At 44.9% G+C, this 27,748-nt stretch overlaps 1 protein-coding gene across 2 annotated transcripts in view; it reads left to right on the top strand.

Moving 5' to 3' along the window:
• Nucleotides 1-27,748, top strand: part of MAPK7 (mitogen-activated protein kinase 7) — a 133,822-nt gene that overhangs the window by 89,991 nt on the left and 16,083 nt on the right. For both annotated transcript variants that reach the window (XM_069244234.1, XM_069244235.1), the window contains exon 5: nt 340-1,622. In XM_069244234.1, coding sequence (XP_069100335.1) covers nt 340-1,622 — 1,283 coding nt within the window. The remainder of the gene's footprint in view (nt 1-339; nt 1,623-27,748) is intronic.

The following is a 27,748-nucleotide window of genomic DNA, read 5'->3' as shown; positions in this document are numbered from 1 at the left end:
GGATGGATGATAAAAGGACGTAATGAAATGTTAAGTAAGATATTCAGTTTACTGTAGTATATTAATAAAAATAATTTTATTTGGGCATCTGCCCTACAAACATATTTGAAACTGAACAATTGATCTAAGCAGACTCTTCTTTGTAATCATACGTCATTTGCTTTGCTTAGAATAAAGCAATAATTAAAAGCTTTTCACCCGAGGGAGGCAAAGGACTTAAACGTTGTGGTGTTTTATCTTCTTACCCATAGCTGTCTTACCTCATTGTTGTATAAATGTTGATATTTTGTCTTGTTCCTTTGGATCCCATTAATCTTTTTTCTTCCCTTTTCTGTCTAGATTCTGTGAGCACCCTCCCAGAACCACAAGATCTCAAAAAGCCAGTGACTGCACAGGATCGCCAGCGGGAGCGTGAGGAAAAACGGAAGAGACGACATGAGCGTGCCAAAGAGCGGGAGAAGAAACGGAAGGAGAAGGAGCGGAAAGAGCTGCGATCAGCAACTGGTTTTGGAGGCCTGATGCTAAGTGAAAATGACAAGAACCTTTTGGAGCGTTGGAGCAAGATGATTGATCGGAACCAGACTGCAACATCCAATCGTAAGCCTGCAGCGGCCAGTGGTGCTCGAGCAGGGTTAGGTGCATCCAACTGTAAATCCCAGACTGCCCCTACGTTGGAAAATGGCTCCTGTCTGAAGGAGATCCTGCGTCTCAGTGGAATGGCTAATGGCCTGCAGCCACCAGGCAAGATCCAGGAGCCACCTGTGCGCTTCGTGGGATTTGCAGAGAAGATAGTCACAGGCACTCAGGGCATCTCTCTAGTCTCTGTTGTTCCAGATAAGGAGGTAATCCACCCCCCAGTTTTGGGGTCCTTGCCAGCAGCCTTGGTACAAGCAGTCCCCAATTCTGGCACTAATGTGGTCCACTACTTCCCTGCACAACCTGTAGCGTTTCCCTTGACGGGCCCTCCTCCAGTGTTGGTTGCCCCTCCCACACAGTGTCACAAGACGTTGCCACCCAATCCGCAGTGCCTACCAGCATCTGACCAGGTCTCTGCTGATGCTAGTGTGAAGTACAGTTGTGGCCCGATGTTTCCCCCTGATTTTAGGGCCACTACTCTTAACTCCTGGACAAATGTGAACCAGACCAAGCCAGCTAACCAGTGTGCCAAAGACTGGCCAATGAATGTTTCTCCTGCTCCCCGACTGCCACATCCAGTTCTGCATGCCCAGGAAAGAAGGCATTCTGGTAAGAAGTGCATAGTTGTACCACAAAGCACTGGTACAGCTGCTGTAACCATCCCAGTTGCAGCGCTGCAGACAGCAGGAGTCTTCAACCTTGGAACTTATACCTCCAAAGTCTCTAATACGAATGAAAAAGACCACCCTAATCCAGATCGATCAGCCTTCCTCCAAAACCCTGATCTACAGAAAGCCAGCTTGGAACCATCACAAAGCCTCAATGTCGCACCTCTGTGTCCACCCAGTACCATTCCTCACCCTGGTATGCACTCCCAGCTGGAGGGTCTTGCCCAACGGCCAACTGCATCTGTCGCCTCCCAGAACACCCCAAATGTTAGTGGGCCAGATATTCACTTAGTGACCCAGCAGCTGTCAAAGTCTCAGGTAAGAGCACCCTTGTTCTGTTCATAGCAAAATATATTTATTGTGTGGGGAGAAAGAACACTGTGCAGACCCCCACTCCTGCTACTTCATCTTCTAGTTACCTCAATCTCATGTTTCAAGCTTTTTTCTAATTAAAAAAGGTATCTGGTTTGATCATTAACTGTGGCAACTGTAGATGTTTCTGATTTACAAATTTTGATTTGTTTTACTTTCTTCCCTACCGCATCACCTTCTGGTTTTAGACCGCTTATACACCTTAGCGTATATGAAAGGTTAATTTGATTTCTATACTCCTTCCATCCATTGGTTGAATTACGAATGGTGCTTAAAAGTTTGAATAGCATTCTCTGGACATGAGCTGATGGATTTTCCACAGACCCTGAAAACGTTCACAGGAAGCACTGCAGCCTTTGTTCTTAAACACCACAAACAGGCTTATTGGTCTGATTGCTGTCTCAGCTTGAATATTTTTTTGGTTTCAGCTTCTTTGTTTGAGTATTTGTGACTTTTTAGGTGTCGCTTGTATTGTGCTTGCGAAATCTCTTGAAATTAAAAGAAAAAAATAACCTTAAAAGGGGCTTACCACCCCGCCCTTTGTTTACAATTTGTTGACTTCATGGTCACTGTTATTTCTTATTAAAACACAAAAGAGAGTGGCGGGAGTGATTCAACCCCACATGTGCTCCTGAGAAAAATGAGCAAATCCGTATACCACTAAGGATGTGGGGTGGTAAGTCAGGGTGCACTGGATTAGTGAATCCTAATCAGGAGGCGCTGGCTCAGCGCATAATTGCTGGGTAAAGGGCGTGTAGAGTGTAGAGTCTATATGGTTGTGGCTGCATCTACAAGAGGGAGTTCCTTTTACGGACTAGGTGGTCTCACACACATAATAGTGTCATGCTTCGTCATTTGCCAAACATGCTACAATGCATTCATCCCTAGGGGATCCATGACCCTGACGAATGCCCCTGACCTTCCAGCACGTAGAGAGGGCAGAAAAATGTTGGTCCTTGTGCTTTTTAGACTCCGTGAGTCATTAATCTCAACTGAGTCCCAAGCATAATTTTTAAACTTACCTACATACACCTCTAATAAAGTATCCTACTAACCGTGGCAGGTGACGTGTAAGGTAATTTTATTCACACCCCATCTGGATCCCTGTAAAATATCCAGTTAGATTCATATTTCAGCACTCCCTCTGTAGTTCTTTTAACAACGAGGTTGAGTCCGGCCAGGAAGTACCGTCTTACCTGGGTGGGCTAGGTGGCCAAATGTTGAAGCATGACACTATTATGTGTGTGAGACCACCTAGTCCGTAAAAGGAACTCCCTCTTGTAGATACAGCCACAACCATATACACTCTACACTCAGCCCTTTACCCAGCAATTACGCGCTGAGCCAGCGCCTCCTGATTAGGGTTCACTAATCCAGTTCACCCTGACTTACCACCCCACATCCTTAGTGGTATATGGAGTTGCTAATTTTTCTTGGGAGCACATGTGGGGTTGAATCACTCCCGCCACGCTTTTGTGTTTTAATAGTAAAAGTACAGCGGTCTGCTGTGAGAGTTCTAATATCTGTAGTTCCCACATATCCCTGATAGAATCCCTTCCTGGTATATTTGTAACTACTAGAACCAAGAGAAGCATAAGCTACATAAACTTTAAATATGGCAGAAGGATTAGCTTACAGCGAGGAGGAGCTCCAGGCTATCCTCTCAGCACCCTCATTATTAGGAGAGTCGTCACTAACAAAGACAATAGCCCAAATGGCCAATTGGGACACATTAATAGAGCTAACAAGAACACAGATTAAAACAATACTTCACGGGCCGTCCTGACGGAACACAGCTCCAAATGGACTAATCGTAACCACTGAACCCCGCATCTTCTTAGAAGATAAGGAATTCAGAAAGGATTGGTCACTGATCGCCTGGAAGTGCACACAAGATTGGCTGATCTTGATTATAATAACAGCTTCCAGGTTATCTGAGGCTCTGGTGGTACAGATCAAGGCAGCAGAGAACAATCTGAAAACCGGTCTAACAACTACTGCTTTTAAAAAGAAACTAGATGAGACTAACAAAACAATTAATGAATTTAAAGATTATCTCACCCAACGCAAAATTGCAAAATTCCAGAAGGACTTAGAAAAAATTTCACTGGAAAAGGTACACCCATATTCTAAGGAGGACTATACTGCCAAATCCCCCTTACCATCCGATACCTCGTCTGGGGGATATTCAAGCTCCTACTCGGAGTCTGACAACAAACAGTCCTCACGTGCGAGACGCGGCCGAAGGGGCTATCCGAGGAATAGATTGGTTCCCCCATACGCAGGCTCCCAGGCCCCTCCGCAAAGTGTGCCTCCCTGGGTTTGGTCGTCCCCCTATGGGCCACCTAACCAATTCCAACCCCTGATGTATCCTGTACCACCGGTCGCATGGGCTTACCCCAATGCTCCTTTTTTGGGGAGAGGCCATGGACAAGGAAGGGGAAGGAAAAAGGGAGTGAGCTGGAATCTAAGAGAGGAACAACCAGACAACGAGACTCCCAGCACAAGCAAGACAACCAATACATCAACCACTGTCATCAACCTGAGCCCTAAGACACTAAAAGACAATAAGCTCAAAGCACTGGAGAAGGGCCTAGGTTTTGTCCCTACACCTAAGCTCAATATCTTTAAATTGAAAATTGAGATGGCTGAGTTCTTCTGAAAAATAAGACTAAAAACCTTTTTCCTGAACCATCCCGAACCCAATACAGGACAGGATAGGAATACAGGTTTACGTCCCAAATCAAGGTTCACTCCTTTTTGTCAACAAATGCCACCAGAATTGTTGGATTTTGAGAAGTCAGTAATCCGAAAAATAGACAATTTGCGAGCAGATCATAATGAGATTTTCCATAACATCAGTGCGCATGAAATAGCAGCCCTCAACGACCTCAGTAATGACTCCTCGATTGTTGTGAAACCAGCCGTCAAGGGAGGTGCCATAGTAATAATGCCAAAGGTCATGTATGAAGAGGAATGTTTACGCTTACTAGGAAATAACCACCATTAGAAGAATCTGTCCAAGGACCCTACATTAGAAATAAAAGAAGAGATAACCTTTCTAACTAGGAAGGGCCTAGAGAATGGTTGGATAACGAAACATAAGGCAGCTTTCCTTAATCAAGTGAACCCCAAAACCCTTTAGTTTTACATCTTGTCAAAAATTCATAAAAACAAACATCTGCCGCCAGGGAGACCAATAGTATGCGGGATCGGATCTATCCTGAAACCCCTGTCTCAGTTCTGCAATTGGTTTCTTCAACCATATGCGAGAAGGATCCCAACGTATCTCAAAGAAACTAAAGATGTCTTGATACTACTAGACAACCTAGAGTTTGATAAAGATCAGGAACAACTGATAACCCTGGACGTGGAATCTCTTTACACCAACATTCCACAGGAAGCAACCCTAGAAGTCATCAGCAATCTGCTGAACAATAGTGTTTGGAATTTTATAACTCCTCGAAAATTTGTCTTAGACCTCGCTCATCTTGCACTAACTAGAAACTTCTTCGAGTTCAACAAAAACTTCTACCTTCAGATACAAGGTACCTCAATGGGGAGCACCTTTGCACAGAGTCTAGCCTGCCTATACGTGGACTACTGAGAGAGAGAACGGGACTGACCGATGAAAATCCATTTTTTGATAACATCAAGATATGGAAAAAATATATTGATGACATCTTCCTCATCTGGAAAGGCACGAAGGAGGAATCAAACACGTTTGTTATATGGCTCAACTCTCTGAATCCTTTTCTAAGATTTACGTCCACTGTGGGGAACCCGGATATCTCTTTTCTTGACCTTCTCATAAAAGAAAAGAATGGCTTCTTAAAAACCGAGGTATACTATAAGCCAACTGACAGGAACAATCTGTTGCAACTCCGTAGCTTCCACCCATGTTCCCTAAAAGAGAATCTACCAGTGGGTCAGTTCCTACGTCTACGATGTAATTGCACAGAGCTTAATGATTATAAGAAACATGCCAAAAAACATACCTACAAACTGCAGGCCAGAGGGTACCCCGCATACCTCATGAGAAGAGCCAAAAAGCGAGCTTGTTTTAGTAACTGAGAAACACTATTACAACCCACTGTCAGAACCAACAAGGAAGACACCTTGATTTGTGTGACCACCTTCAATCCTGCATCCAATACGATAAAAAAGATAATAAATGAAGACTGGAAAATTCTAACCTCAGGAGGACTTCCCTTCCAACCTCCCTTGAATGCCTTCAAAAAAGCAAAGAGTATCCGGGACATAATTGTCCATACCTGACCACGGGACAAACCCATCAAAAACAGATAAGGAACCCTATGGGACCTACCACCCCGAGAGGACATTTCCCCTGCGGGAACCGCAGCGTCAACCGCAGCGTCTGCCAGTTCACCAAGAAGACTCTCCAGGTACAGTTGGGTCTACAGACGACTTGGGAGCTGAGGCATTTGACCAATTGTAACAGTAAGAATGTTATTTATATGGTAACATGTCCATGCGGTCTTAAGTACATTGGGGTGACCACCAGAAGAGTAGGCACGCGAATTTGCGAACACAGGAGAACAATCCGGTGCAAAAGAGATGCCACCAGACTGACTGAACACTATGTCACAAATAACCACAATCCCAATGACAGGGAATGGGTGATCATAGACCAACTCAATCTCCCCACCACGAACTTGAAATAGAAGTTACTGTTTTACAAACAGAGATGGGTATGGAGGTTACATACTGATACAAATGGACTAAACGATAACATTCAATGGTCTACACTAGGCTAACACTCTCCCTCTACCCATCACTAGTCTATATACTTTCGTCCCGAGGGCTCTTGGTCTACACCACGTTCTAACCCATGGTAGGGACAGCACCTGATGGGTTTGGAATATGTGCTTTGTGGTTACTGCACACCATAATTGTCTGCCCCCGGCGTCGAGCCTGGCACATTTTGGCCCATTATGGCCCAATCCATTTTTTTGGATCTCCCTTTCCCCTCTTCACTTTCCTCTGTTCTTATTTTTCTCTTTTACTGGATCCCCTCTTTTCTATTTTCTTTTTACTTTTGCTCCCCCTGTACACCCCAACACAACACCCCCTCTCTTCATTTTCCCATTCTTTTCCTCTCTTCTTCTCCCCTCTCTCCCTTTCTCTCCCCTCCTCTCTCCCCTTTCCCCTTTTCCTCTTCCTTCCCTCTCCCCCTTTTTTCCCCCTTCTCCCTCCCTTTCTCTTTTTTCTTTTTTTCCCCCCTCCCCCCTTCTTTCCCCTCCTCCCCTTTCTGCCCCCCGCTTCCCCTTCAACCACCTCGGAGTGCTTAAGGATTATCCACTCCTCCTCTTTGAGTGAAGGTATCTGTATGGCTTCATTGGTAGCTCCGGATTGCTGCAACTACAGTTACCAAACAGCCAACCGCCGGGGAGACTCCATTTCCGTGCCTGACGCGCTGCAATACTCTACTACGCGCCGTGTCTCCACCTGCCCTAGGGAGTCTTCATTTCCCGTCATCCCTGGGCATTGTGTGACACGCCGCGGCTTCTTGATGCGCGATGCGTCATTTTTGTGCGCCCGAACGTGCACCACTGCATGAGTCAGGACACCACCCCTTCGTTTGATTTACGTAGGCACACACCAGCGTTTGAGTACACGGCTCGGCCTGCCTCATTGACCCTCCCAGATACCTTTAAAAACCCAGCGCCCGCTCCTACCAGCACATGAGCGGCTGGGAATCGGACAGTAGGTAGAGACACCGGTATTTCCTTTGGTGTGGTAAGTTTAGAATATGCTTCATGATTACTGCTTTATTATCATTTTTTTGGGTCCTTAAATGAATGCAATTCCCTGTAGCCATTCTTAATTTTGATTAGAACCGTTTCTTGCACTTTTAGTTGAGCCAGTGATCTCACTATTATCTCGGGTGCTTGTACATTTTAACGCCTTCCCATTCTACTGCATCTTGTAGCTTTTGCTTCCTTAATGCCACTGTTCACCCTCCTAACAGAGAGTGACTACAAGGGATACCCTCCCTCCGGCATCTCCCAGACCAGAGGCAAAACTGCCTTATCCTTCGGGGTAAGTCCCCCTACCACGCAGTGCATGTCTGTGTTTGTGTGTTACCTGTTTTACACTGCATCTTATCACCCCGTGTGCTGTGTTGTGTGCTGTGTACAGTGACACTTACTCACCACTTTTATTATTAAATTCTATTTTATTTATTCTTTCTCCAGACCTACCCTTATATGAACAAACTGTTCAGGTAGGCCTATTATTCTTTTTTTACCAACCGCCAAGCATGCTACAATCCATTCATCCCTAGGGGATCAATGACCCTGACGAATGCCCCTGATCTTCCAGCACGTAGAGGGCAGAAACATGTTGGTCCTTGTTTTTTTAGACTCCGTGAGTCAATCTCAACTGAGTCCCAAGCATAAGTTTTAAACTTACCTACATACACCTCTATTAAAGTATCTTACTAACCGTGACAGGTGACGTGAAAGGTAATTTTATTCACACCCCATCTGGATCCCTGTAAAATATCCAGTTAGATTCATATTTCAGCACTCTCTCTGTAGTTCTTTTAACAACGAGGTTGAGTCCGCCCAGGTAGTACCATCTTACCTGGGTGGGGCTAGGTGGTCAAATGATGAAGCATGACACTATTATGTGTGTGAGACCACCTAGTCCGTAAAAGGAACTCCCTCTTGTAGATACAGCCACAACCATATACACTCTACACTCAGCCCTTTACCCAGCAATTACGTGCTGAGCCAGCGCCTCCTGATTAGGGTTCACTAATCCAGTTCACCCTGACTTACCACCCCACATCCTTAGTGGTATACACTGTCATTTCTTGCCTTTCACTGGTCAGTAACTTCGGGTTTCAGTTCCTCTTTCCTCTTCCTGACGTCTGGCTGTTCCCTGGAGCATGGATCAAGGACAGTCTCTGGTTGGCAGCCAGTATTCTGGCTGCATGCTTTTCAAGGAACTTTTTTTTTAGTTCCATTCTAGCACTTCATAAGATTGCACGTGTTTTCTGACAGTCTCCTGGTGGCTGTTCATTCAAGGATGCTGTGAAACAGACTTTCACCACCTGCTTTACACAAGAGTTTTTCATAATTTAAGGTAGGTGTTGCTAGCTGTTTATTTTTGCTATTTGGGCATTGACTTCTCAGGCTCTTTAATTAGCTGCTGGAGGGCTTTCTGTGAAATGTAAAATACTTCAAAACAAAACATACACCTACAGTTCTGGCGAATTTCAGTGACCTGTACCTTGTAAACATATATAGTAGAAGGAAAATGGCTCAAGTCTGCCCCCTGCTGGTCACATATAAAAGCAGAACAGTGGTTCTTCATTAGGTTTTGCCTACACAGGTCTTGCGCTATATATGCAGTCTCTTATAACTGTGAGGTTTCGCCTGCAGAGCGCTTTCAAAATCTCTTGTGAGTAAAACAGACATTGGCAAAGTCAACAGGTTTTGCCCACGTGAGACCTGTTGGGGTTGTCGATGCTTTTTAAAGACGTTGCACAGCAGTGCAGGCTGCTGTGCAACATAGCTTAAAGTAAACAAAAAAACACCATTATGAGGCCAACGCTGCTGTGAAACATCTTAAAGATTGACAACGCCAATACCGTCTTGCATAGGTGAAACCTTTTGACTTTGCTTGTTTGGGAATGTTTCTTTCATCTGAGGCAGAGCTTATTGAGTCCTGATGCCATTCCTTTACAGATTTAATTCGTTTACAGATGTATGTGTTTTAATGACATCTGGGGCCATAGTACACATAGTGCTTCAGGGGTGCAACAGGCATGTGCACCTGCTTTTTGTGCCACCAGGGCACTATGATATTAAAGAAGGCCACAAACGCTTCTGTAATGTGCACATGTAGCATCAGCCCTATTTTCAGAGGGCATTCCCTCTTGTGCATTGGGGTGTGGCCCCATGCAAATTTTGGAATTACTTTGCCTTTGTGTCACAGATGTAGGAGCAGAGGCAAACATGGCTGTAGAAATAGAAAAAGTAATGTGCTGTTAGTACGCCCCCGAGGCAGCCCTCTAGAGGATGGAATAGGTGGTCCGATGAACCCCTCCCAGTAACTAACTGCACCCACCTGCAGGGACATCTCTAACGAACCCCTTTTTAAAGTGCAGGCGAGTTGCTGCTTGCACAGAGCAACACGGAGTGGCGTTTAAGCTCCAGGGCAGCTCTAGCTCATGACTGCTTTGAGAGCAGCACATTTATTTTAATAGGGCCATTGTCCCTGTTTAGCCCTGGTGTGCCTGCTTAAAGGTGCACTGTGGTGCAAACAAGGACAGTGAGCCTTACTTGTAATACAGGCTCTGGTGCAAGCTGCAGTAACCACTTAGACACTAGTCAATAAGCTTTGCTCTTTAATCTCGTAACAAATTTTCCTACTCTTTAAAGTATATAAGAGGACGTTGTAGTTGAAAGATATACAACTGGCTGCTTTCCTTTCAGCTGAATCCACAGAGGGTTAGTTAAAAATTGTCGCCTCATGGCAGTTTCAACCAAACAGCTTTGCAGGTAAATAACTTAGAAGATGATATCTCCTATCTACAGTAATGGGACCGGAACATGCAAGGTTTGACATACTTTTTGGCTCCCACCTACGTGCACTGTTCTAGGTGCTGCTCTAAATACTGCAGTTATAGAAAAGTCAGACCTCAGATGGGATCAAGAAAACTTCAAATATCTAGGCATATATGTGGGCAGAGTTCTAAAAACCAATGGTTATAGATAATATAAACCCCCATATGACAAAGACTAACAAGAACTGTATGGTGGTCTTGTCTCTACCACTCTTTTTGGAAAATAATCTAAATAATCAAGGTGACAGTGGCACCTTGTGTAATATTCTCTTTGGCTTGGTGCACTGCCATATTTGAAAGCCATTACTTGTCAGCTTTGATAGGGACATTTCTTCATTCATCTGGAAATCAGTGAGACCAAGTTTCGAAACATATAAATTGCCAGCTGAGACTGTGACTGCTGGACTAAATCTCCCTCACTTGGAGTCCTATTGCTTGGACCTTGAACGTTCTCAATTAATACTTTTCCATACTCTAGATAGAGACACCTTACTGCCACTAAAGATAGAAAAACCACCATTGGGTTACCAAAATATTCTTAATTTACTTTATAAAGCAAAACGTGTAAAGATTGAACGTACAAACCGATCATTCTGTCTGCCCTCCTTGCCTGGAAGAATGTGCAGGGAAAACCTAAGAGTTCAGCTGTGTCAGCCTGAAGTTCGTCAGGTGTAGGTTCTGTCCAAGGAGTAGATTACTCCTCCTCATAGGGGGACTCATCAGTGGAGGAAGGGATAGGGGATAATTTCTTACCCTTTCTCTCCCTGCTTTTGGGAGGCTCTTGGTCCATAGTTTCAGGATCCAGGTTTCCCTGTTCTCTTTGCTTCTTGGCCTGAGCCGTAGTCAAAGCAAAGATATTCCCACGAATACCCAGCATGACTGCATGGGCCTCCAACTCTACTTCAGCGCAAGCTGAAGTCTCGTTACGTAGTAGACACTCTACAGTTAGGTCTGTGGACACTACAACTTTTTTAGGACCAGTAACCACCCCCCCCCCCGATCAACACCTGCCATGGGGTGGCTCACAGTATTATTGTGGGCGTCAGTCACTTGGTACTGATGGCCAAGTAGGTGTTGCTCAGGGGACACCAGTTTTTCAGTCAACATGGTGATACTGGCACCTGTGTCCTGTAGGCCTCATCCTGAACACCATTTATTAGGGGTTGTTGCTTGTACTTATCCATATTAAGGGGACAAGTAACAAGGATGGTAAGGCAGGGTTTGTGGAATTCCTATAGCCCGACGCCCAGGACATATTGTTTGGGGTCAAGGGCAACAAGTTTTAATGTATATTTTGTCCCTGGGACAAGTAGGCCCAACCACCTGCAGCGCAGACCCGTTGGCTGCCAGTCTACAGTACCACATTATGAATCAGGGAAGGGCATTGTTCAGAGTTAGGTTAACATTTGTGTCCATATGTTAATGCTGTTGGAACTTGTATTTATGGTTCAATATTAAAAAGTCTTAAGTATTAGTGTGAACACTCTAAAGACATGTAAGCTCAGACCGCACTGCTGACAGTGGTTCCATTATAAAAATGTGTACACACATTTGCAAAGTTGAACAATATGAGTCTACGTATAATGCTCCCAGTATGCTCTCTGGTTTGAGGCAAAAAAGTTGCAGAAGCTTGAAAGAAAGATTGGAGATTCTTTGCTTTTAGAATAAAATGTTCACAAAAAATGCAAGTAGGAAAAAAACATTTTGCTAAACCACTGTAAAATTTAGGTACCATTTCTTTAAAGCATCATTCAGTAAAATGTGTTGATGCACTCTGGCATTTCCAAACAAATTTGTAGTGGAAAAATCAGTGTAGCCAGTTCCAACAAGAGTATTAGAAACATGAAGGTAACCCAGCATTGGCAAAACCAATAGAACGGACATTGATGGTCAGTGTTTTGGATGCGACAATGCGTGTCTTGTTTTGACATGTTTTTATAACACTTTATTGTTGTGGGAGCTGCTGGGTCTTCACCATCATTAGAAAAAGTTGCAAAAAGCAAAATTATTTGTGGTCTCAAAAAGCTCACCTTGCCACTGTAGCTCAAGGAACTGGAAAAACTACTTTGTGTGCCAATATGCTCTTTGTGAAAGAGGAGAATGCTGTCACTCACAGTGAAGCCAACCGAGAGAGAGAGAGCCCGAGAGAGAGAGAGAGATAGAGAGCAATAAGTTTAATTCAAACAAAAGGTCTTGGATAACCAATTAGGGGCCCAATTGTCAATGAAAATCACAAAAATACACACATAGTATATGCCCATGCATTAGTGCAGATTTACGGATTTCATGAATTCACAATAATTTACAGAAGTAGGCCAGGAAATCATACATCGAGAAAATATTTGTGAACCGTATTTTAGCATAAGCAAGAATGCATGTGAAGATTTCCTCATGCAAAAATCTGTTGAGCATTTACAAGTTCACTTTTCCTCCAACCACTTTTTCGGAACCCTGGAGGAAGTTTGACTGCCCTTGTCAGGAGTAAATTACCAACTTTTCTCTGTATCGGAAAAAAATAGAGAAGAGCTGTGTAAACCCCTAAAACATGCAGTTTGTAGGTTTGCCCATACTCAAAGGGCACTCCAACCCTAGAACAATTGCTTCCCACTATCTCCAGCCTCAGAATGTAGAGCTCCTGAAAGGTGCCAAAATAAGGAAATCGCTAGAGACTAAAACAGCCTCAGTGGTTTCCCTAACTAAACCAGCCACCACTACACTTCCCAGAGTTAGCCCTTCTATACCTTTGGATTGACTATTGGTAGTATTAGGCTTCCCACCACCACTGCTATTGCTAGGGGTACTGGTTGTAGTAGTGGTGGGGGGTTTGGTGCTGTTCTTTGGACAAGAGCTGTCACCTGCCCTATCGCCTTTGTTTCTACAATTATAGCATCAAGGCTTTTTGTTGTGTGAAGATGATTTAGACCCACCCCCAGAAGAAGTTTGTGGGCCTGATGAAGACTTTCTTTTCTTTGTCCCCATCTTTCTCATGTGACTTATTATCCTTCTTCTTGTCCTTGTCATCCCCTGTATGAGCTTTTCTGCTCACCCTTGTTCTGACTCATTTGTCTGACGCCTTTCTCTATTCATGGGGATCTGAGTCTACCAAGTACTGGTGCAACAAGTCAGACATAAAATTATTCAAAATATGCATTCTCAATAACAGATTATACAAGCCCTTATAGTCAGACAATTTGCTTAAATGTACCCAGCCTTCTAAAGCATCCACAGAATAGTCCACAAAGTCATCCCATTCTTGTGAGGCCTCTTTTCTGGTCTCTCTGAACTTGATCCTATATTGCTCAGTTGTGAGACCAAAACCATCTAAGAGTGCAATTTTTAGAATATTGTAATTGTCTGCATCCTCCTCTCTGACAGTGAGAAGTCCATCCCTCCCCTTGTCAGAGAAGGACAACCAGAGAATAGCAGCCCACTGCCTTTGAGGGACCCTCTGAACTTTACAGTTCCCTCTCAAGTGCAGCAAACCACTTGTGAATGTCATCCCCCACTGTGTATGGGGGAACAGTTTTGTGTAGGTTTCTGGAATCCAAGAAGTCCTCCCTGACTCTGTAATCCCTGAAACCTGAGTTGATGCTACCACTATGGGATGCTAACCACGGCCCCTGTCTCTCCTTCTCCACTGCCAAAGCCTCTCTATCTAGGGCTAGCTGTTGCTACTGCAGCCTCAGCCTGGCCTCTTACAGTCTCAGTTTCCTGAGTTCTCTATCTATAGAGTCATCCCCTGGAGTTGTGCATTGGGATCCTTCAGACACTGAAGTGATGTGAGAGTGAGCAGAGGTGGATCTATTCCTAGGTTTTGTGACACTTTCAACTTGCCCTCTGTGTATAAAAGGAGCCCTACCAGCGTGACTTTCCTTCACCACTACCAGCTATGCTAGTTGGTTTACTAGGAATGTTGTGATCCTTTGAGCAACCCTCCCCAGACCTAGAAAGTCATGTTCTACCTCAGTGGGGTTAGGGTCTTCTCCTTCCTCCTCCTCCTTCTGGCCACCAGCATGATCCTGGTCATCCTGGAGGAGGCCTAAGAGCAGACTCTTGTTAGGGTTCCCCCCCCCCCCCCATGTCTAGCTTCCTCTCTGCACACAGCCCCTTCAAATCATTGAAGGTCAGGTTCTCATAGGGAGCCTCCATGACCTCAGAGCTATGTTCAGCTGCAGACATGGTTTGTGTTAGGATAGTGTAGGGTGTACCTAGCCTACCTAACTCCTAGTCTCTCAAAAAGAGGTTTAGAGCAAGGGCTATGCCTATAACGTAGCTTACCTAAACTTTGGAGACTAGTTTCCTGCACTAGGTACTATGTATACCTCTAGGTAACGAGTGGTCTTTCCTGTGGAAAGCACCAAGTGCAGAGTGATTAGGCAATTGCCACCGCTGCACCACCAATGTAGGAGGCTGGCCTGGTGTGTGGTGTGTACCTATAGTGCTTACATCTTATACCAGGTCCAGGTATCCCTTATTAGTGTAGAGTAGGCAGTGTCTAGAAGCCAGGCTCTCTAGAGGTAGCTGTGGATGAGCAGCCAAGGCTTATCTAGGAGACATGCAAAGCTCATGCAATATCACTGTAGTCACACTCAGTACTTACTCACATGAAAGAAAACACTCTGTTACAAAAATAAAGCAACTTTATTTTGGTGACACAAATACCAAAAATACCATAGAGGCTATACTCCCTTAGGTAAGTAATACACAAATTATATACACTAGTATGCAGAAACAGACATCAAAACATTTTAAAAACAGTGCAATTAGGGAAAATCACAATAGTGAGAAGCGGCCCTAGGGGGAGCTCAAACCATATGTTAAAAAAATGGAATGCGAAAGTCGGTCCCCCACCTAGGTAAGTGTAGTGTGTAGAGGGGAGCTGGGAGTACTAGGACAGCCCAAAGGTAAGTACCACAACCCACCCCAACGACCAGGAGAGCAGGACTAAATCACAGTAAGTTTCCCAGAACACACATAGAGAAGTAAAGAGGAAAAATGCAAAACCCAGGAGAGAATGCAAGACACCAGCAGTGGATTCCTGGACAAGAGGACCTGTGGAAGAAGGGGACAAAGTCCAAGAGGCACTGCAGAGTCCAGGACGGGCAGGAGCCCCTACCCACCAGGATGAAGGTGCAAGAAATAAACCACCAGTGAAGAAGAGTCAGCACTGCACCTACGAAGAGGAAGTCAGGTTCCTGGAGAATGCCGGTAATGTCCCACGCCGAAAAAGAGGATTGCAGTCTGGTTTGCGTCTTTGTGTTCCGCCAACAAGCGTTGGCACACTCAAAACTTGCGGTTAGCAGAAGTGGAGCTGCCGGGGACCAGGTGGACTCTACCCAGGAGGGGCAGCCAGAGGGGGGCCCTCAGCGACACAGAGCCCACAGAAGACCAGGCTGCACCCACAGGACGGGGACAGGAGAGTCGCAGAAGAAGCCCACGCAGCACTACGAAAAGGGCTCCCACGCCGCCAGAGAACCACTCAGGGGACTGTGCGTTGCACGAAGGAGTGCTGGGGGTTGGAGCTTCAGGATCCCTGAAGATCTCGAGGAAAGGATGCCAACAAGCCTTGGCAACTGCAAAGGACGTGGTACACGGGGTACTGTCATGTGGGGGCAGGCAAGGGCTTACCCCCACCCAAGTTGGACAGCTAGAACAGAGGACCGTTGGGACCTCTTCAGTCTACCACCTGTGATGCAGGATCCAGGCAACTCATCAGGAGAGGGGATCCACGCAGCCGGTCGTCATCGCAGTTGGTGCCTGCAGAAGCAGGGGAGTGACTCCCTCACCCTATGGGAGATTCCTTCTTCCTTCTGATGCAGGCTGAAGACGGGCTGTCCTCAGAGGATGCACGACTGGGGAAATGTTGCAGTTGCTGCAATGAGCCAGGCATACAATGTTGCAGAAGGCGTCTTGCTTCTTTGTTGCAGCTTGTAGGGCCCTGAAGAGTCCAGATGCAGTTTCTTTGGTCAGTCGAAGTGGAGGGTGCGAAGGATTCCTGCTGGAGCCTTGCAATCCGAATCTGAGGAACCACCCAAAGGAGAGACCCTAAATAGCCCTGAAAGGGGGATTAGTCACCCTGCTGGGTGACTACCTATAAGGAGGGAGCTCTGACGTCACCTGCTGGCACTGGCCACTGGGCACTCAGATGCTCCCAGAGTTCCTTGCCTTGAATCCAAGATGGCAAAACCAAGGGACCCTCTGGAGGAGTTCTGAGCCCCACCACTGGAGTGGTGATGTACAGGGGAGTGGTCACTCCCCTTTACTTTGTCCAGTTTTGTGCCAGCGTAGGGACTGGGGGTCCCTGAACCGGTCTGGATTAGTTTATGCAAGGAAGGCACCAAATGTGCCCTTCATAGTATTGACAGTGGCTTGAGGAGGCTACACCTCCCAAGTCTGTAACACCTTTTTCCAAAGGGAGAGGGTAGAACACCCCTCTCCCAAAGGAAATCCTTTGTTCTGCCCTCCTGGGCTCGAGCATCTCAAGTAACAAGAGGGCAGAAGCCTGTCTGGGAGGTGGCAGCAGCTTGGGCTGCCTGGAAAACCTCAGAAGGCTGTAATGGGAATCCTGGGGGTCCTCAAAGGAGCCCCCAGAGTGCATAGGATCATACAACCAATGCTCGCAAAATCATTGAGGTAGGATTCCAACATGGTTGATACTAAACATGCCTATGTTCGGAGTTACCATTACGTGGCTGGATATAGATATTGGCCTATGTCCACTAAAATGCATAAAATGGTGTTCCCGCACTCAGGAAATCCGGGAAAATGTGCCTGAAGTTTGTGGGAGCACCTCTGCTAGTGCAGGTTTGCCCTCACACACAGTTACTTTGCACCCTACCCTCTGGGCTGGAAGGCCTGCCATAGGGGTGACTTGAAAGTGGCAGTGAAAGGGTGCTTGCACCTTTTCACGCAGGCTGCAATGGCAGTCCTGCAGAACCCTTTGCTTGGGCTCCCGATAGGTGGCAAAATATATCCTGCAGCCCATTGGGATCCCCTGGAGCCCCAATGCCCTGGGTACCTATGTATAATATACTAGGGACTTATAATGGGGCACCAGTGTGCCAATTGTGGGTGAAATACTGAATTTTGGGAGAGAGAGCATTATCACTGAAGTCCTGGTTAGCAGGATCCCAGTAAACACAGTCCAACACACTGACCTCAGGCAGTAAAAGGGGGTAACCATGCCAAGAAAGAGGGTACTTTCCTACACACAGACAATGTCAACCTTACCAGCTGGTGTAGCAACCGACCCAAGTTTTTCACAACAGGTTGCATGATGGCTGAAACCGGACTCACTAGCAGGGACAGCATTCATCTAACTCCTCCTCTCCTACTGCAGCGGCCCCAAGCTGATTGTATTTACCCTCTCAAACCCACAGTCTGTTACTAGGTGGCAGGATCCTATAGTTGTTTCCCTGTTGAAAATCCAACACATTAGATAGATGGGGTTTCCAAATTGATTAAAAGGGCTGTTTCTTACTCTTTATTTAGTTTTCGCTCCATATTCACCCACAGCAAGATACATTTCAGCAGAACAAACTTTAAATCCAGTGCAGGAAGTAAACCTTCTTCTGGCCAAGGGTTTCATTGAAATGGTGTCTGACTCTGATAGGGGTGAGGGATGCTACTCTCACTACATCCTTGTGCTTAAGAGGAACAGACAGGTCTCAGTCCTAAACTGGACTTCTAATCATAGAATGCCTTTTTGAGAAAGAACAAGATCAAGCTACTCACACTAGTGCAGATCCTTTCTGCGTGAAATCCTGGAGACTGGCTGGTGTTCATGTACTTCAAGATGCATATTTTCATGTACAGATGGGGCTGGAAGACTTCCAATTTGCAATTCTGTACTTCAGCCTTAACTCAGCCACTCAAGTGCTCACAAAAGTGATGGCAGGGATCACCATTCATCTTTGGAGGTCAGGGATACCTCAACAACTGGCTGCTCCAGGCGGCCTCGCTGCATGCAGGTGCAGACAACCTCTGTATGACAACTGCCCTCTTGAATTCCCTGGGGTTCCCATCAGAGAGCTGAAGTCACACCTGACTATACAGAGGATTCACTTCTAATGAGCGATCTTGGACTCTGTGTCATTCAAATCCTTTCCAGCGCTGCATTGAATCTAGGATACTCACCCTATGATCCTGATGTTTCAGAATCAGTCCTGGGTCTAGGTGAGAATGGTTCTGAGACTTAGTTTCTAGCCAGGTGCATCGTCCTTTCCCATGCTCCAGAAGGCACATGTAGGCCTTACAGCAAAACGTCTGGTTTGTAGGGCCCAGCACAAGGACAGCCTGTCCAGCTTGAGCCAGATCTCAAGAGACAGCTCAGGACCTACTGAAGTGGCAGACAAATTCCAACCTGTCTTGTATCCATTTGGTTTCCCTTCCCCATCCAGAACTCACGGTGGTGACAGACACAATGTTGTTGGGTTTGGTGGGGCGTCAATATCATCTGGGAGAGACTGAGATCAGTGGCCTCTGGTCTCCAGCCGAGGACCAGCTTCATATCAATCTTTTGGAGCTTTGTGCAGCATGGTTGGCCCCTAAAGCTTTCCTTCCAACCATCAGAGGGAGGTTGGTGCTGGTCCTCATTGACAACATGACTGCCATGTGGTACTGCAACAAGCAGAAATAGTGTATGCTGGATGAGGGGAAAAGTGTGTGGTCTAGTATGGAATCCATCCTCTTGACTAGGCTGCAGGCCAAGTTGTCTGATGTACTGTTTTGTTTTGTCATTGGCCCAGCAATGTCTTGTTGCAGGTACAGTTAAATGTTGTATCATCAACCTTTTTATGCTTGTTTTATCACCCTTTTCTTTTTAAATCACCCGTTGTGATGAGTTTACTGCAAGGCCTAACGCGCATGTTTCCCCAAAGCCATTCATCATGCCTCATTTGGACCTCAGTTTGGTACTCACATTCCTTATGTGCGCAATTTGTGTCAATGCGTAGCTTTCCTTAAGCACAGCTGCAAAATCATCAGGTGCTTGGGACTTTTAATGCTCGCTGGACAACTTTATGCAAGGGAACTTTGCACATTTGGCAGTTCCCTCTGATATAATGTAATGAAAGTGAAACAAGTGGCAGGCACTGTATTTGAATATAGCTAAACCTGTAATGCATGAGTTCTGCCCATCAAGGTACTCCGGTAGCCAAAGACTGTGATCATATAAAATAAAAAGATGGAGTCTGGTGGTAAGCCTTTACATTTGGATGCAACATGTCTTCTAAGCTTCATGACACAGAAACCATAACTACACCAACAGGCACCTTATGCTGTCCAGGATTGTTAATTTTCCTCCAAAGCCAGCATCATTTTCTCACCTGAGCCCCTTCCTCACATAGTTGAATACTGTGACTCTAATGCTAGAATCAGCCCTAAATTTGCATATTATGTGTAGCCTGGAGCATTAATCCTAATATAACCTAAATATTCTGAGTTTCTTTCTTAACACATTAGGCAGCTGCAGCCTACCATCACCCGAGATAATTTATCTGTTCTAAAATGAGTATCCTTCTATTAACTCTGCTCGGTACTGGTGAAGGGACACATTCAGTAGGAAATGCTCAGTGCTGCTCACCAGCTTTATTTCCATTTAGGTGGTATTATACTGCTTTATAGAACCCTGTTGCTAACTGACATGGTTATATTAATTGGATTCAAAGGGTACAGGGTCCTCTGTATATTAAAGCACAAAATCCCTAGGGGGTTATTATAACTTTGGAGGAGGTGTTAATCTGTCCCAAAAGTGACGGCTATTCCACCAGCTGTATTACGAGTTCCATAGGATATAATGGACTCGTAATACGGCTGGTGGTATATCCGTCACTTTTGGGACGGATTAACACCTCCTCCAAAGTTGTAATAACCCCCTACTCTTGCCGATTATTATAGATCAGGCACTTTTGTGGCTTAATATTAAGGAATACTATTCCATATGGCCATAATGTAGTGCTCTGTTTATCTTCCTCAACCCTCTCTTTGAAAACTTATGGCTTCTGTTAGGGTTGAACATTTTTCAAGTCTTAACACCAGCGATCCCAAATGCAATGGGTTTGGTGCTATTTAGATCCTGTGGCAGCCACCTCTAGTCAGCCTGTTTGTCCTGCCTGGCCCATTACTGTAAGCAAGGGTACCAAAGCCATTGATTGGATTACACCTGGGAAAGCACCTGGCCTGGATAAGGTCCCAGGGGACCTATTTAAAGCTGAGAAAGAGATGTGGGGTCCTTATTTATGCCTGTTCTCCAATAGCATTAAGAATGTGCTTCCCATTCCAAGGACGTGGGCTGGGGCCAAATTATTCCAGTTTATAAAAAGGGCTTGAAGTCCCTTCCATCTAACTTCTGGCCTTTTAGTTTCATTGACAGCTCACAGAAACGTTTGTCGTATTTTATTGAGCAGACTGTAAGTTTGTTCGGAGGAAGCAGACATGCTCACTTTCCTCCAAGCTGGGTTTAGAGCAGGGATAAGTACCACCAATTAAGGCTTCCCCGCTGCATTAAGTATACTAGAAACATGTTGTAATAGGAGGTGGACGTTTATACATAATTTTTGTTGACCTTGAGTTGGCATTTGATCTTGTCCCCAGAAAAAGACTGCGGAATATCTTGACCAATATGGGTCTGCCAAAATATCTTGTTGACATCTTTAGAATGCGTCCTAAGAACAATTATACTCAAGTAAGGTGTGGTCCTATTGGGGAAATGACTGATCCCATTCCAGTGTTGCTGGTGTGAGACAGGGATGTGTGCTAGCTCCAACCCTATGTTTGTTTTATTATTAATGATCTGGTGTCTTTTTTTTGGATCGATGTAACCACAATGCCCCGAGCCTGGCTGGTAGGAGGATACCGGCTCTCCTGTTTGCAAACAACACCTTACTGATATCAAAGTGTCCTATCGGTATCCAGAATTTGCTGAATCGGTTTGGTGCCTTCTGCGGAAAGAGGGTGCTGGAGATTAACCTTTGTAAAACCAAGCATGTGGTTTTAAACCCTTGCCATTCCACTCGGTCTCACCCTCGGCTAAATGGTGTTTTCCTTAGAGATGGTTTGTACCTTTGAATATCTAGGGTACACCCTCAATGAGTCTTTTGGCTGGTTCCCGCAGATTTTGAAGTGCAAGCTTAGACTGGAGCACTACGCGGATAGCATTTTGAGAGCAGCCCAGGGTTCTAGTGTTCACCCAGTGACTCCTGCGCTTCAAATGTATAAAATACAAGCTCTATGCTGGGTGTTATATGGTGGGGAACATTAGGGACATGGAAACATAAATGATCTAGAGTTAGTGGTGAATTGCTTTTTGCATCTCCTTACTAATACGCTGGTCAGTACCCCTCTTGTCCCCTTGGGTTAGACCTGGTTATTCGAGGTCTTGCCCATAAGGATAGACCTAGACCTTTGTTATACTGGAGGAGGATTTGGTCCACAATAGAATTGGTGCCCTTTTGGTTGGGCTTAGATTATATCTTAAATCTCCCTGAGCTGCCAGGATTCCATGGCTGGGACATATAAAACAATGCCTGTCCGAGATTGGTTGTGAGCACCTTTGGGTGAATCCAGAATCTGTATTTTGGGTACCTAATTCTGTGTTAAAGGGGATGTACTGGATATGGGTCGATGAAGGGCTACATATGCCTGAAAGGGTGGGTTCCTTGACTTTGGCTTTTTTAGAATTCAAGGATTCTCACACTCTGGAGGAGTACATGGATGCTATTGAACCCCTGGTTGCTAGAGCACTGTATGTTAAGTTCTGGATTGGGACGCTGCCAGTCTGGTCATTTATGGTGAAGTGGCAACATTCTACCTCTGTAGCAGAGATGAGCTGCCCCTTTTGTTCTGTCCAGTGAATCTATAGAGTATATAAAGTTCTTTTGTCCCCAGTTTCATGTCCATAGGAAGGCTTGGATCCTCCTGATATGTCCCAATTTGGGTATCTGGGACTTGAGAACAGTGCTTAGAAAACTTAGATTGAACACGCACCATTCAGTTGCATTTGCTGTCTCTGGGTGTTTATTACATATGTGGAAATGCAGATCGAAAGGGGCTGCCTCCTTGAAAATAGGTCAGGCCTAGGGTCCTATTTGTGTATTTTGCTGTAGGCTGCAATCGCATGAAAGATGTTTGATAGGCAGGGATTGATTACTGCAGTGAGCATGTTTTATTTCCATTTTCTTTTCTTTTTTAACCTATGGTTGTTGGAGTAGTTTTAAGACTGGTTTGTTAATTATTTGTGTATATATTTCATTTAATTTTTTATGGTTATTACTATGAACGAGTGTTTCGCTATTTTTATCTTGTGCTGTTTTTCAGGACTTTTAAATATTTATGAGAGGTTTTATTTTTTGTTCGTTGATTTTGTACTTTTATGGCCATTGACCGAAATAAAATTATGATGATGATGACTACTTCTCTGTGTCATTGTTTTGCAGAAAAGTGATATAAGCACACTCTACGTAGTCCAAATAAGCTTTATTCCTAAAAAAAATGATAATCTTGTACAGCCCAGGAAGGGGACATCCAACCTCACCCTTGTGACAGTGTCTCTCCCCATCAAACCGTCCCACTCCCAACATTCCATTACATGACCCCAACAGTCCATTAAGTACTAAGTGATAAGCACATTAACCACATTATGTTTCTTAACAGTAAAGAAAAATAGCATTACTAATGTAAAAAAGTGGGTAAAATGCAGTAAGTACGTAGAATTGAAATAACAAAAAAATTAACCAGTTTACAATGTTGTGTGCCTCCAGTCTAGTAAGCCTGCTAATCAACCAAGAAACCTCCAGGTTAAACTTAATTATGTTTGATGTGCCAAGAACATAATCCTTGAACTTTAACAGAGTTTTAATCTTTGTTTCCTTTGTTTGTTCAGTCAAAACACACTCTGCAATTACATCCTTAGTCACAACAGTCTTGTTATGCACGCCATTATCACCAAAGACACTAGTCTCAATATGATCTTGATTAGAGCCCCTCCTCAACTCTATTTGTCCTTTAGAGGAAGTACTATCCTCATATTCTAGTTCAACTACACAATCTGAACCATAATTTCTGTCATAGAAGCAACTTAAATGTTCCTAAAACTACCTGTTCCACTATTCCCTCCATACATATCTTGGTTCCAACCTCTCAGAACATATTTTTCAATGATTTCTCACCTTTCAACAGGGTACTTCCACACATCGCTTACTGAAATGCCACAATTCCAATCATCCAGTTGAGTGGAATTACAGAAACCATCCTCAGTTTCCTTAGGTTCACTGAATGTAGCTTTATCTTTCACAGTCTTAGTTCTTTTTTTATTCAGACCCATTGCTCCAATTGTTTTTATAAAAATGCTGCAAGTTCCTCCTTATTACAACTTCCATGAGCTACTCAGATACTGCCTTTATTTTATTGTTTTGTTTAAGTATTCTTTATTAGGATATTTCCTTTGTTATAAGGGTTCGGCCCCTCTTTACTTCAGAAGGACTGTAACCAAGGAAGTCATGTATATGCCCGCACAGTTTTCTTTAACTCCTCTTCCTAAGATCATTTTTCAACAAATGTTGAATAGAGTCGCAAAACTGTGAACCTTTCAACTAACTTGTTTCACTAGGATGGCATAATGAGGTCTGGCCCCTTTAGGAAATTCTCCATCTTTCTGAAACTAGCTGCATACCTTTATCACTAACCAAACTGTAGGAGCACCTTTCCTAGCAAAATTCTGTCCAACAATGCTCCCACCTCAGTAGTAACCACCACTTGATAATTATTTGCCGTTTAGAAAACAGGTCACTCAAAACCGATAAACGTAGTATTCCTATCCAGTAAATGTATCAATCCAGCAGTGTCTAACTATCCCTTCTACCATTGCATATTGCGTTGCTTTATCAGACAATGGTAATTTTTAAATTTTCCAGGACGTACCTGAACTTTCAAAATTATAGTCTCTTTCTTCAGTCTATCCACTGCATCATCAGAGCCAACCACAAATAAACAAATTACATGGTCTTCTTCATCCTCACTATTCCAGTGTCACCCTAATGACTTAATTGCATAACATAGTGTCTCAGTCTTTTGAATAATTACTGTATCACTTCTCACTATGTACATTTCATCACCAGACATCTCATTCCTAACCTCACAAAAATTCTTGGCATTCCACTTAGTTCAGATTTGATTGACGGTACATACATCATATGCTCTCTAACATTCTCTTACCATCCTCCTAGTGCCACACTATCCTTTTATCCTTGGACACCGCTTCATCTAACACACTTGCCACATCTGCCACACAGTAATCATCCAACTAGTTGGCTTCCACTCCCTAAAATAGTGGTGGTAACAATAACGGTCAACAATAACACTTTTTGCTCCCTGAACATAAGACGTTATAGCTGTAGTCTCATTGAAAGCCTTACAGGTAACTTGTATTAAAATCCCTTGTTGGCAGTAACTTCAAGAAGGGCTTATGGCCATTTCTTAAAAAAAATTCATTTCCAAAAAAGTTGAACCTCACAAACGCATGCAAGTGTCCCATGTTCAGTTGGGGAGTATTTAACTTCACATGGTATGAGCTATCTGGATACAGATCTTCTTATTTCATTACCGGTTTTGTCACAACAGAGCTACAAGATTTTTTCCACTCGCATCTGGAGTGACTATGTTGCCGCTTTAAGGATCAAATCCATGCTGGGATTTCGGCAACCAGATTGCCTACTTTGTTTCTATCAAATTTCTCTCACAATCCTCATCCAGACAAATTTGGATTGGATTGTAAATAGATGGTATAAACCATAAGTCTTCTGAGTAAATTTCCTTAGGTAGTTTGCATAGTGTCAGAACCCCTTTTAGAGGGCTTTGGGGCATGCAGGGACATCTGCACCCAACCATGAGTGTTGAAGCTTTTTACTCCTGATGTCCTGGGCACGATCTACTATGGATCCAGAGCAAATGGGCCAAATATCCCTTTTACATTGTACTCCCAGTGGGCCCAGATGTGGGCAAGCAATTCCCCCCTCAGCAGGGGGGGTGGATACAGATTAGTGGGCATGGGCTCCCAGCGGAAAGAGCGTACCACAGCAGCAATAAATCAATGTCAGACAAATACTCACTTTTAACAAAAAAAGAGAAGTATTTTATTTCTAACTCTACTCATTCAAAGGAGGAATACAGCATTCAAAACAATGATCCATTTCTCCTTTATGTTGGGGCTCTAGTATTTCAATGACAATTCCCTGTCCCGCTCGTTACTTGCAGAGCGGTAGGGGTTATTCCCCATTCACTATTTGCCACATCTAAGCAGTCCATATTTCAACAGTCCACTCTGATCCTTAAAGTCAAGTCAAAAGTGTCTTAGCACTGCAGCACTCTCAGCAGTGAGTCCCCTCAGGGCCAGTAGGCCCGAAACAAGCCTTACTCCCTCCAATTTGAGTGAAGCATTTAGGGTCTTGGAGCACACCTTGTCCACAGGCGCTCAAGGCAGCGCCGGTCCTGACAAACTGAGTCGGCTGGACACAGTCTCAGCAGCTGCACTCTGCAGACATAGACTTTTTTATCTCACTCTCCCTCTCTCTCCCCCCTCCCCCCGCTGTGCGCTCTGGCAGCAATCAGATGTTTTCCTGCAGGGAAAGCTTCCATGCTGCTTAAAGGGAGGGGGTAATTCCTATGCTCCTGTCCTAGATGCTGGGCTGGGGTTGTGATGCTGTAACTGCATCCTCACTCTTTCTACAGGGTTAGGTCAGTCACAGTCCTCGTTGTTCCTGGTGACCTACAGGTCACCACTGCTCCCATTTTAGAAGTTCCTGTCTGATCAGTATGGCACACGTACTCCCGGCAGCCCTGCCGGGCATACAGGGTTGCTGCACGGCTGCTAATGCAAGGATTAGGCCCTTACCGCCTTGCAGTCTTTACCACAGCGGACCCTCCTGACACACGGGCTAACTGCAGTGATGTCATGAAGGCTTCTGCCCTTCTCCGCACTCAGTCTTTTCCATGGTGGCCCCTCCTGGCACATGAGGTCACTGCAGCAGTGCCGTGCATGCTTCCACCTTTACATCATGACAGTCTTTTCCACATATATCTTCACAGCGACCCTCTCCTTGGATACGGGGGTTGCTGACTCAGTTCTGCACACAGGCAGCTACACAATTGGTGCAACAGCAGTTTCCTCGCACTGAGAGTCCACTCAGCTAGGCTCCCCAGTGGATCTTCATTCCTCAAACTCTCTCTTCTTCCTGACAAGGCACACTAGTTCTGGCAAGCGGGCAGGCACTGGTGCCCCAGACTACATGGCCGGTGGTCTTGGTTTCCCTGGATGATGTCCCATCATCAAGTAGGGAGACTGGCAGGCCTTAATGGCCAGTCCTGGTCACAGGTAGAAATCTTGCAGAGCTTCCTCTCCTCACAGAGCTTGTCAGATGGCAATTTTTGGGCTCTCAAATTCCCCTTCTTACAATCCATTCCCAGACACCATATGTGATTTAGGGTCTGGGTCTTTGAAGTTTTATGCTGGGGTTCTGCTTCTTTTAAAGTACATACTCCTCTGCTCCTGCTCCCTCTTGAGAAGCCATCTGTCACAGTATGAGACACTCCGAAGCTGATAGTCCCCCAGCACAGGCCATGGCTGTGACTAGAGATTACACCTGGATGTCAGCCACAGTGATGTATGCATCAAAGGGTTAATCCTGGGCTCCCAGTCTTACGCCACTACAGACATACATACACTCATCACACACATTACTTTTGGGTCTGCTGCACAGCACTATAGCCTTTCTGTTTTGTGCCGCTTGCAGGCACACATGTACCCAGCCCACACACATTCACCATGCGTATGCTGCACAACACTACATCCATCATGCGCTGTACTCCTCACAGGTGCACATACACCCAGTACATGCACTCACCATGAACGCACTGCACTACCCTATCCCTGTATTGTACATTTCCCAGACCCACATACATCAGCACAGTCATCACTCCAGCACTGCGCAACACTTCACATCCAACTGATGTAGACCAAGGGGTGAGTTAAGCACACAGCAGCAGATGTTTAAAAAATGAGTGAGCCTGTAAGCAGGACTCACTCCGTGACATAGTTAAAAAAAAAACTGGTCATTCCTACTGATCACTACACGGTATGCTATCATCACCACTCTACTGTTGCTTAACTCCTGGCACAGGTGGTAGCTTTCTACCACTTATGAGAGTTGCATTTTAGGTTCCCCTCTGTCCATCAAGACCGCAGTCCAAGAAACAGGCCTATGTCATAGCGCACATGCATGATCCATGTTTACCTGTGACAATAAGAATCCTCATTAGGGATCCGGACAACAGTGGGGCACTCAGGGCAGGAGTACACTTCCACTACCATGAAGAGTATTTTCCTGTCCCCAACGCAAAGGATTTGACCATTCCTAAAAATAAGCTCAACTTATCCTTATTCTTGGGTTTGTGAGCCTCCTTTGTCGATGGAGTCCGTTTA

This window comes from Pleurodeles waltl, chromosome 7 (genome assembly GCF_031143425.1).
Source record: "Pleurodeles waltl isolate 20211129_DDA chromosome 7, aPleWal1.hap1.20221129, whole genome shotgun sequence".
Lineage (NCBI taxonomy): Eukaryota > Metazoa > Chordata > Amphibia > Caudata > Salamandridae > Pleurodeles > Pleurodeles waltl.
Note: the sequence above shows the minus strand (reverse complement) of the source record. Positions and strands in the feature narration are given on the sequence as shown.